We start from the raw sequence: 12268 nt of genomic DNA on the forward strand, positions 1-12268 counted from the left end.
TTTGGTTTCTAAAAGGACCTATACTTCTGCACATCCTCTTGGCTCCATTTTCAGGCTTTCCAAAACGTAGTTTGTAACAGACTTCAGCCAGGCTTTTCACACAGATCGGGTGAGGGAGAATAAACAGCAACAAAGTCCATGGTCATTATACAATATGGTGGTACCATGGAGAAAAAGACAAAGGACTCTTTCTCACAAGAGCACAGTTCAAATCCCTTGTGAAGTTACAAGTAAAATTTACAAACTACAAGTTGAATTTTAGCTCAGCTGCTTCTATGTGTTACAAGTGTGTGCTTGTGTCTGTGCTCGTTGGGTATGAGGGGCTTTGGATCCAGAGTGGAAAGGTAAGAGCTGCACGAGGATGGCTGTTTTTTCAAATTCTGTCATTTCACCTTTTCCAGATTTCCGCCTACTGCAGCTTTAACAAAAGACCCAACTTTAGGAGCAACAGACGCCTCTTTAGCATGCATCATGCACAGGCATTGGGCACAGTACATTACCCGACCACTTTAAGAGCTTCTGTGTTATTTTCACGAGAGTCAGGTTTTCTCAACGAGACAAGCACTAAAGCAGGGCAATCATCAAGCTACACCAGTCACTTAACATCATTATATCACTAACAGAGTGTACATAAAACGCTGTCCTTGGATCTATGTGGTCTAAAAAATACAAGGAATTTGCATTTCTGTCTGCTCAAAGAACTTTAGCAACAAAAGCGGCATTATTCACTTGTCAAATATCCACGGTGCAGTCGGAGGAGGAACACCGAGTTAGAGCACTTATCCTTCCTCACTTTCTCCGCTGGCGCTGACAGCAACACACCAAGTTACAATTGGCTTTTCAGCAGGACAGAGCAACAAAAGAACTTTGTCTCCCATATCTGTCGGAGAGGAAATGAGAAGCTCCTATCTAGGTCACAAGGTGCTCAGATCAGGTGAAGCTGGCAATATAAAAATGGCAAATTAGAATCAAATGTGTTGTGAGTACCAGGCAAAATTCATTTGTAAACATAAAATACCTGAATTTAATAACTTGAATTCACATATGTCAGATGAACACGGTCGCTGTCATTTTTACCTGCGAGGCCTGCTGCAGAGAGGAGCTGCCTTATTAGTGTGAGTGACGTTTTGTCTGTGTGAATGAGCAAAGTAGGCAGGAGAGGAAAGATCTGTGGGTTCATTACTACAACACCACCTGGGCTTTCATTGCAGTAAAGATGCTGCTTTACTAATGATGCCAAAAGGTCAAAGGAGGGCAAGTTTAACATCAGATACTGTATGTTACAACCTGGAATCCTACTTACAGTTGAGTGGGGCAAAAAATCAATGGAGTCAACAGTCAGTAGAGACTATGACAGCTTCACATTATGCTTTTATCTTCTTTCTCCTGACATTTAAAAAAAATGAGAGTATTGTCTCAGCTGAAAAGTGACTTAATGGAAACGCTATTATTGCCAGCATTGTTTACCCTTTGAAAGGTCAGTTTAAGGCATTTGCTTCTATTTGTTAATGTAGTGCAGAGAGAAAAATAAAATTGGCAAGGACAAAAAGAGCAATAATTACTTTCTACTGTATTTTTCTTACATTTGTCATCCAATGTATTCTCTATAATTTAACTGATTAGCTTTTTATAAAAACGCTTGTATTTTGGGAAAAATCTATCGTTACCAGAATTTCTGGGCTTTTGAAAACGTAAAGTTGGTCAAATATAGTCATTTAAGAATGGGACACATCATTAATGTGCACAGATGCCCCAATATCACTGCTGCTAGTATCATATTTTATGACCAGTGCTTGTAATCATTTCAAATGTTTGTTTTTAAGGCACTTCCATTCCATTAGCAATAACAACAAAAGTTGTACTAACAGGTGTGCTGGGTAAAATAGCCCAGAACAAAAACACACACTCACACAAGTAATACTGATTTGTTGTTCTGACTTTATTAGCATTTGACCCAGTCTTCAGACTTTGTCAAAGAAATTTCATTGAAGTTTTGAGGACTGAAACTCAAGGCAACAGTGGCCAGGATTTTTTTTTGTCATATTTACCTTCATTTGTAGTAAAATACAGCATTTCAACTATTTAAGCTAGTATTTATTTCTTCATGGTCAAGCAATCAGTCAAATAACTGATTAATTGACTGACAAAACAGTGTTTACTTGTGACCTTTCGTGACACGAGTTGTGCGAATATGAAGTTCTAGTAGCGGCAGCAATTTTAGTAAAATAAAAGTCTGCTATAAAAGGTCTAGCAGTGAAATTATAAAGAAAGCACCAGATAATATCAAATGACGAATACTGCAATAGTATTTAATCCAATCCAATTCGTTTTTCTTCTCAGAGAGCATGGAAGAGACAGTTTTTGCAGTACTTCACAAGAGAAAAAAGCAAAAGAAAAACAGAATTTTGAGTTAATTTGACTTTTTTGATACTTTTTGTCCCTTTAAATCTCTGGGAATCCTTTATTTTTTGGGGACCCCTTTAACCAAAAATCACTTAACTAAGTGATAAAGCACAGCCAGATTAAGCAGTTACTAATCTAAGCATTAGCTCAACTAATTTCATTCATATTCTAGATTTGTACTGTGCTGATGTTACACTACATAACTTTAGTATGGCATATTTAATTATAAGATTGCCTGTGTGGCAAACTGGATGTTGTCACCAGGCAATTATTAAAGGTGACCTTCATAAGTAAAGCCAGTTTATTGGCATCATTCAGTGTCCCATGCAACAAAGGCAGCAGGCCAAATTCAAACCAGCAACCACAGCAGGTCCCCCTCTGCCGCACTGAGGTGGTATGATGCAGAGTCCAACTTAATCTGAGAGCTCAAAGGAAAAGGAAGTGAGGAAATATCCACAGAAGCACAGCATGGCAGCAGATGGCCTCCTAGGCTTCAACCATCTGGTGAGGAGACGTCCAATCCGCCGGCTGTCTGTCCCCTTTCATTTACACATGATTCCTTAACAGTAAGACCTGCTCCTGTTCCCCTAATACACCTCTACACCCTTACCCTCCAATCTTCAGACACAGACCGGGAACACACTCACTCCGATTAGGCTTACGTCCACTCTCCTGTCTGGGCAGCCAAGAGACCCGCTGCCACGTCACATGTCACAAAGCCTAATCAATGAGTGTTAAGCCTTTAGATGTCATTCTCTCGCCAGCCTGGAGATTATCATCTATCCCTGTGTTAGGGCTGCTCCCAGCATGGCTTACTTTAAATAGCAATATGCTGATTGCATTGCTGTCTGTATGACCGCTTATTCAGTAAGAAGGGGCTTTCAGGCAATCTGAGATTTATTGCAGCTCTTAAGCTGCAAAACTGTACTTAAAAATACAATTACCATCACTTTCTTTCCCACTGTTAACAGCTTCAGCCACCACCAGTTTCCTCATCCTCTGTAAATTCAGCAATCATGAATTATGAGGATTTGATTTATTAAACATGCTGCATACATACAATGGTATAATTTGGACTACAGCATGTACTCAATACATCATGTGGAAATTACATAATCAATAACAACTCCATCAAGGTCAAGAGGGTACTGATAGATCATGATCAGAGACCTACGGTAATAAAGGGATAAAGATAGATATGAGGTGTTAATGTGTGTGTGCTGTGTGACTTGTAGTTAATCTGTAACTCCATTTAGGAGTCAAAGCTTTGGGGACACAGGGACCAACATCCTGCGAAAAAAAACAAACGTGACAAACAATCTACAGTTGTCATTGCCCCACACACATACGCACGCACGCACGCACGCACACACACACACACACACTCATTCTTATCTATACTCGCAGATCATGTAAAACAGGACACATTGCATCATCACCAGGTGTAATGACGATGTAGTATATTGCACAATTTAGCACACCTGTGTACAAGCGCTGCAACAAGCGATTCTTTTCATTGTCGATAACTCTGTCGATTATTCTCTCAATTGATTTGTTTTCCTGTCCATCAAATGTCAGAAAATGTTGAAAACTGTCAATCAGTGTTTCCTAAAGCTCAAGATGATGTCCTGGAATGTCCTGTTCTAAAACCATAAAATATTTACATGTAAGAAGTCAGAAACAGAGTATTTAGCCTTTTACAAAAAAGTCAATCAAACCAATTAACTGATTATCAAAATAGTTGACAATTAACTTAGTAGCTGAAAACTAATGAATAAATTGTTGCTTTTCTAATGTACACTCCATCTTTAGTTGTGCTGTTGTTTCAGTTGTTTAAACATTTTTACGTTTAAATAAGTAGAGATGAAATAATTTGTAGATAGACTGAAAATTAATCTTTACCTGATTTTAAGTTATTTTTCAAGAAAAAACAACAACAAATCCAATGTTTTAGCTTCCCCATTGTGAGGATTTACTGCTTTTCTTTTTCATAATAAACAAGAAACTGAACATTTTTAGGATTTTAGATGCTGTTTAAGGGGGAAAAAACTCTTTCATCACATTAATTTGGGTTTTAGGACACTTGGATGGGCATTTTTGTTTTTCGTTTTTTACTTGTTTCTAAAATTAAAACTTAATCAACCAAGAAAAACAATTAACTGCAGATTAAATCAATAATGAAAATCTCTGTTAATTGCAGCCCTTGAAATGATTAGTTCATTAACAGAGATCTAATTGCCAACACTTTATTAATCATCCTTAAGCAAAAATCTCAACATTTGTGGGTTCCAGCTTCTCACATTTGATTTTTTTGGTGATTTTCTTTGTTTTCTAAGAGAATAAATGTATTTCTTTGGGCTTCAGAGTGCTGCTCAGACAAAATCACACATTTGTAACCTGCTGATTCAATCAAAGCTGTGACAATTGCTGATTCAAGCAAAAGCTTAAGTTGAGTTTAAATCATTTCTAAAGGTAAATGTCGAATATTATCTGGTTCCAGATGTGTATTTTGTTGGTTTTACCAGCTCTCTATATTAAATACATCACACATCTTTTGGTTTTGAGCTGCTGGTCAGACAAAAAAAGCACTTTTGAGACATTACTGAAAGCTTTTCATTATGATGGAGGCATTTAAACATATTCCCACAACAAGTAATTAATTAATTACTAAGTAAAATATTCAGAAGATTAGTAGATAGTAAAAACAACTATTAGCTGCTACCCTAAACAAATCCTGGCAGTTTATGGGCTTAGAGAATAGCTGGCCGGATGAAATTTCTTCTGAGCCGTTTGTTTCCACCCTTCAAAAAGTATTCAGCTGTAAAGTGATACTACTGGTTGGCACGGAGTGAAACCGGGGAACTGGAAAAAGGAAACTTGTTGCTGCCAGTAGGTGTGACCTCCTGCCTTGGCCTGGCTGCCATGCTGTTACAGGTCCACTGGGCCAGTTCCATGACACAACCGACTCCTTTCAAACCGGCTCGGTGAGTTCACCAAACTCATGAGAGGGAGAGTCAGATTGTTCAACTGGTTTCTTGTATAAAAAAAAAAAAAGAACACATACAAAATCTTTTTTTTTTTAAAAAAAGCACTGCGGCATGAAGTGGCACTTTTCACTTAATTCCTGAACATTAATGGTGATCATTATTCACATCTCGCCTCATATTTTTACATTAATCGAGGTTTCTTAATGTCACAAATGGAGGTAAAGTTTGAGAATCACATCTGACTTTGAGAGAAATTAATTGCAGTGAGAGCTTATTGTTAAAGTAAAATAATAACAAGAATAATAATAACAAAAGCCAGGCTAAAAGGAGTTGGTAGTCCAGCAAGAAAACTCAGTAATATATGTAGATGTGAAGAGAACTGCTGATTGCATAACTATGGCACTGAGCCACAGAGTCAACATTCACACCACAGTAGACTATAGAGGCAAAATAATGTACTGTAGCCTGTAAACTACTGTGGGAGTACACAGCACTACCTGCAGCCCTGTGGACAACACACAAAAATACACACACTCACACAAGTACCATCTCTCCTTATTAGTGGGCAGCGTTGACTCTGACACCTCCATATCATAACCCTCTCAAATAAACCACATTGGCAAAGATTTCTTTTTTTTTTTAAGGGGGAAAAAAAAAAGCGCTGGACCATTCAAAGAAGATTTACGCGGATCCATGTGAAATTGTGCTCATAAATAATACATAAATCCAAAATTAGAAATGTGGCATCAAGCAATTTCACACATTAAATCGGAATAGCTCACAGACAGCACAGTCCAGCAAGAGTCACCTCATGAATTTTCCCACATTGCCAGATTATTCTGGCAATAAAATAGTACATTTGGGTCTCCCTTACGCACGGGCACAGCGACAAATACATTTATTCAGAGGCTTGACAGGTCAAGTAGGCAGCTGTAGAGGAATTTTTTGCCGTATTTTTCACCGCACAAATACACACATAACATTTCAGATCAGTGCAGGTGTCATGAGAGGCGCTCTAAAGGGCAGCGCTTTTCTAGATTACTCACCCCATTGCCGCGGACTTGAGGAACAACTCCTTATTTATCTGTGGGTTATATTGGCTTGTTTGGTTGGAGGGGAAAATAATGTTTTAAAGCGCAGTCAAAGTCCACAGATGATTAGCGGTCCAAAGAGTTCATAAGCCCGTGTGCCAGCTTCGAACAAGTCCCTCTTTGCTTGCTGAGAGACAACTGAAATATGAGAGCACTTCTTCGTAAACTCGCTTCGCCGGGTCGTCTGGCTCACGGAACCCCGTTCAATTCAGGAAGTTTTTTCGCTCCCCTCGCTTGTTTCACTTGTTCGCACACGCCGCAGAATAAATCCCGGCTCGGAATTGCTTCTTCCTCGGTGTCTTAAAACAATCGGCGCCGATGTATTAAGTTAATATGTCCCTTGCCTTGCTCTCTGCGCGGAGTTTCTTCCTCCCCAACGGGATTGTGTTTAATGTGAAGGGCAGCAGCAGCGACACGGAGCGGCTTCCACCTGCTTCTTCCAGAGCCACCCACTCTCCGGTTTTTTTTTTCTCTCTCTCTGTAAACCTGTGGTATCTGCGGTGGTTGCCTGCGGTTCCAGTCGGGCGGTTAAACCCAAACTGGGGTCTCAAACCACGAAATAATTCAAGCGGAAGAAAATCACAATACACACAATTGAAAACGACAAACAATGTAAACTAAATTGAGGTGCACTTACATGTTATAAGTAACTGTGTTGGTTTTCAGTAGGCACTTTCGCCCAAATATGAGCGAAATAACACTTATTGGTAAATGCGACACACTTTAGCGTCTTTAGCTCAATATTAAGTCTCAAAAACTTGCTTTCTAGTCGACAGCTGGTGTCTTTGACAGCCTTTACGCAGGTTGATGTTGACCGTTGGTGCCTCTTTACAAACTACCAGGTAACAGCTATCAATCACTGGCAGGTGCGCGCGCTCCCGGAACCTTTAACTTGTGTTCATTTGTTCCGGGAGGGAATCATTTAAGTGACGTACCGACACTGAAACTTCGGATCTTTCGTTTCTTCCTAAGAGGTATTAATAAGCTAGCAGCATTTTTCGCCATTTAAACGTGGGGTTTTCAAAGATAACATTTGGGTTTTGTTTTGTTTTTGTGTTGTTTGTATCGTTAGCTAACTTATATCGCACGTAAGCTTCGTCAGTTTTTATTAGCCCGCATGGGAAACCTGGCTTACGGATTAGCATAACAAACATAAACCTGTGGTAGCTAGTGCTTCAATGACTTTTCTCCCGTGTTCACAGAATGACTGAGACCTCAGAAAACACGCAGAAGTACGAGGAGCTGTTCGCCCACAGATTTTCATCGGAGGATAAAGAATATCAGCAGTATGTGACCCGTCCAGCTGACTCTCCACCCATCGTCGAAGACTGGAGGGGTCGTGCTGGAGGAAACCAGAGAGGCAGGGATAACAGGTTAGCTTGTAAAATGGGGCAGTAATCAGGAATTTATGGATTCCATCGTGGTTATGATGTTATATGTTTATATTAGAGATGTGATTTCATAGAAGCAACGCTGTAATGTCGTTTACAGGCATTAGACGTTAAATTAGAGTTAAATAAGTGTTACAGCTATTTAGTACTGGATCAGAATCAGGTTCATTGCCAAGTAGGTTTTCTTGTGGTGAATAAAAGTAAACACTGACAAGCTACAAGGATAAAAGACTCAAAAAGCAAGTATTGTGAGTCAAATAAACAGCAAATGTTACAACACAAAGAAAGAGCAAGTGTTACAATTAAAAAGCAATTGTAGCAAATGTGCTTGTAAAGGTAAAAGTAATGGAAATGTTTACAATCTGCAGGAATGTGAAAGTATTCACGCAGTATGTAATATAAGCAACTTGAAATGCAAAAGGACATTAATCCTAGGAGCTTCAGTAAAAACTTCCTCATAGATGAGAGGTGAAATGTCTCTAAGAACTGAAAAGAGAAGTCCAGCAACTTTTACTGAAAGTCCTGGGATTACTATGACCTGGACGACTGAGAATCTACACAGACAAGGATAATAATTCTGCTGAAATAGCTGTGCAATAATGTAATGCATTAAATCAGTGCCTGCATTGGGGGGTGGAGGAGAGACAGTTTGGAGCACATGTGGGACGGTGTTGTTTAGCTGGTTCCACAAGTTGTGGAAGTTTTTGGTTTCAATGCAGACGGATTAGGTTGTAACTTTACTATCAGTTCTTGTTTTCTATTGCAAATCCACCTGACCAACCTTGGATTTTATAAACCGCCTGTATGATTGTCTAACTACTTGTGCTATCACTGAGCTTTCAGCAGTTTTTTGGGTGAACATCATGCTATCAAAGGCTGGAGCTACAAAGTACAATTGAAGCTGTAATAGACCATCATTTTCCTTTAACAAAAGCTCCCTCAGAACCAAATGAACCACTTTAACTGTTTTCCCAGGTTGAGTACTACTCTCGGTGAGCATAATTTTATTGGAAAATAGGTGGTGTGCCACTTTAACCAAACACAGATTTAACAATTTGGAGTTAAAAATGTCTTTTAGGTCATTGTTTTGGGTAATTTATTATAATACATGCAGCTATTAGAACCATTTCTTTCTCTTAGTCCATCCAAGGTGACAATCACATTGTATTCGGACAAATTCATTTCTCTCCAAATGTATAATTTGACCAAAATCATCTTTGGTAATAGTTAGGAGATGTAACCACAGTATATTGTGCTGCTACAATCATCTTATTGTTTCCTTTTAAGGTGAAAATGTATTGTTTTCTTTTATATGTTAAAACTAAAGTTTGATTTAAATTGCATTTCTCTATAGCAGATCTTGCAAAGTGCTTCACTATGAAAGACAAAAACATTAAGAACCACAACATGAGAATAAAATTTTAAAGTAGAAAAAAAACTGTCTCTGAAGAGAAGTTTTTGCATTCACAAAACCTGACAACCAGGTTTAGTCACTCACCTGATACCATGACGTAAAGAAGGGATCTAGTTTTCTCAACTGAGATTAGAGATTAGAAAGGAAAAAAACGAGAAACACAGCTACATTTCTTGGCCATTTCTAAACTGAACCTGAGTTTCTGACTGTGTGTGTTTTTTTTTTTTTTTACATGTTTCATGTGATGTATGCATTAGTGCCTGCTGAAGATTGATTGCTTATACTTGTCTTTGTCTAGGTACCAGGACCGCCGTGGACACAGAGGTAGAGGATGGGGAGGAGACCAGGGTCGGTGGGGGGATCAGCGTTGGTGGCGGGATCAGCGTGGGCAGCAACAGTGGCATGACAGAGACAGAGACAGGCATTGGGGTCATGGAAGTGGGTACCAGTCAGGTCCTCCAAGCTCCAACCAGGGACACAACTCCTATCATCAGAGACCACATTATGACCGCTACTGATCTTCACTGTCATCTCTCAGCTGTTGTCAGTATTTATAGTATTCACAGTCTTCTAACTTTCAGAGCTGTATGTGCAACTGTTGTTTTTTTTTGGTTAGTGTCATAAGCAAGGGCTGAGCATGATGTCAATGTTGCTAATTTATTGTCCATCATTGTAATTCTGATGCCCTTTTTTTTTTTATTATTATTTTACTTTAAAATATCCAGAAAAGAGAGAAAATTACAGTTCGCGTTTGAGGTCCACTTACCTTGTTCATACCCAAACACAGTAACGTTTTCCCATGTTTCTTCATATTGCTCAGCCCTCTTTTCATTTTCAGGAATCTTAATAAGCACATATTTGCAGTTTTCATGACAGCAACTCAAATTGCAAAAAAACACTGAAATTTGACAATTTCCCCCAACATTTTAGGTATGTGGGCTGTTTTCAGTATTTGATTATCACAACATTACTGTGAAACATCACAGGGCAGTTGTTTTGTTTTCAGATGGTGTTGCCGCTGCATTTTTATATGCTTTGATATTGGTTTGTAATAAATTATACAGTACAGTGTTGTAACAAAACGAATCGGGATTTCCAGACAAAATCTACTTGTAATGCAGCTTTATTTTTCATTATGCAAGTACCTGGATTTAAATATAAACTGCTGTCAATAAACACATATTTTCTTAATCAAAGGTTTCTGTTTTTGTAAAGTTTTGCTTTTCAATATTTAATTAAATTTACCAGCACTAGTCCCCAGCAGGTACCATCAATCTGAACTAGTAGATCACTACTTGTGCCAAAAGTGACTTTATTAAAGGCACATTAAGGTTTCAGGTTTTTACTGTAACTTGTTAACCATCTTTATGTCTCTGGTATAACTAACTAGAATGTTTCCAGATCTTTTTTGTAGTTCACTTTTTCTTCCAAACATTTTGCATATATTTCTTTTCAGACCATTAAAATTTTTTTAACTGTTGTAAAAGGAAAACAATTTCCTCACAACTAATGGCCTATCTTGTGTAAAGGGGTTATGAGGGATTACAATTACAATACATTTTTTTCATCAGTGTTTTATTTTGTGGGGGGAAAAGGTTTCTTTATCTCATATTTAGGCCTGAAGAAATTCAAGATTGGGACCTTGAGAAGCCCATTATACCATTGTTAAGACAGTACAACAGGTTCTGACCCACATTTAGGTTGAGCTACCTTTTTTATGAAGCATATTGGATCAGCAGGGGCAAACTTTGAATCTGCTCTGCACCATCTCCCAAACCTAAACTAATATGAAGTGTAGCTCCAAAAAGTCTTTCAGAGACGTTGAAATTCTGATTGTTTCTCCCTGCTTACTCAGAAAAAAGACATTTACTGAAGTCACGTTTCTGTTTTAGCCTCTAATGCCAGTGTGGTGGATGACACAGTAAACCAGATGGCCTGAACAACTGCACAGTATGTGGAGGGAAAGCAGCATTCACAGTAAATGGCTCAGAAGAAGCCCAACACCAATTGTGAAAAGCAACTAAAATATTTATGTGCATCATTAATACATTACTACTACATGCATCATTGGCTATGGCATATGTAGCTCATTGCCCAAAGATGTCAGCGCTTGTGTTTCTGAGTCCGTTTCCAGCAGATCTCAATTAAATAAAAGCAAGTGACTTTGGGCCACACTGGCCCTCTCCACTGTTGAACAAGACAAGCAGAAAATCTCTGCATTGTTTCGTTCCGGCCCAGATGCCACTCTGTGGTTTCTATTTATGGCCGTGGTGAGTACGGGGTTAACAGTTCATTTGGACTTCAGCAGTGCAATCAGCTGTGATGAGAACGGAGGAAGGAGTTGAGGGCGAAAGTGTGTGTGTGCAGTGTGCTGAAACTGGCACATTGTGGAGAATGCTGCCATCTCCACTTTTCGTCGGTTTAGATTATTGAATCTTTACTCCAGACTGCTGCGTCTGCACAGGACATCGATATGATGGACACAGAAGCAAAACGGGAATTTATTTGCAAAGAAATGTCAAAATGTAATACTTGAGCTCTGGTGACATGGGAACCCTAACCCTAATAAACCCTAACCCTGTCTTGGAAAAATGAATACAAAATAAATAAATAAATTGGTGAACATTTTTGGAAATATGCTAATTTGCTTTCTTATTTAAATCTATGATTAGAATCAGAAAAGATTTATTGCCAAGTAGGTTTTCACAAACAAGGAATTGGACTTGGTGATTTGGTGCACACCATTAAACAGTAACAAAGATTTAAAAGTGCTGCCAGTTGTATTTATTAAGTGTAACAAGATTTTTTAAAAAGAAAGAAGAAGAAGCAATGTTATTAGTTACATAGAAAATAGCAGTAAGTGTAATAAAGGGTTTATAAAACACAAGAAGTAACAGAAATATTTCCATGTGTAGATTAGTCACTTGAGAGTATACAAGGTTAGATAGAATATAGTGTAAGCAAGAACTTGAAATGTGCAAG

At 38.5% G+C, this 12268-nt stretch overlaps 2 protein-coding genes across 2 annotated transcripts in view; one reads left to right on the forward strand and one right to left on the reverse strand.

Moving 5' to 3' along the window:
• Positions 1-6896, reverse strand: part of homer2 (homer scaffold protein 2) — a 34085-nt gene extending 27189 nt beyond the window's left edge. The window contains exon 1 of the mRNA XM_008286644.1: positions 6437-6896. Coding sequence (XP_008284866.1) covers positions 6437-6441 — 5 coding nt within the window. The 5' untranslated portion in view covers positions 6442-6896. The remainder of the gene's footprint in view (positions 1-6436) is intronic.
• Positions 6897-7396: 500 nt separating this feature from the next.
• On the forward strand, positions 7397-10259 carry ramac (RNA guanine-7 methyltransferase activating subunit). Its single transcript, XM_008286645.1, has 3 exons — positions 7397-7455; positions 7684-7854; positions 9585-10259. Exons 2-3 carry the CDS (start codon positions 7685-7687, stop codon positions 9802-9804), a joined length of 390 nt encoding a protein of 129 aa, XP_008284867.1. The 5' UTR covers positions 7397-7455; position 7684; the 3' UTR covers positions 9805-10259.
• Positions 10260-12268: the final 2009 nt, after the last annotated feature.

Source organism: Stegastes partitus, unplaced genomic scaffold (assembly GCF_000690725.1).
Source record: "Stegastes partitus isolate 25-593 unplaced genomic scaffold, Stegastes_partitus-1.0.2 Scaffold462, whole genome shotgun sequence".
Lineage (NCBI taxonomy): Eukaryota > Metazoa > Chordata > Actinopteri > Pomacentridae > Stegastes > Stegastes partitus.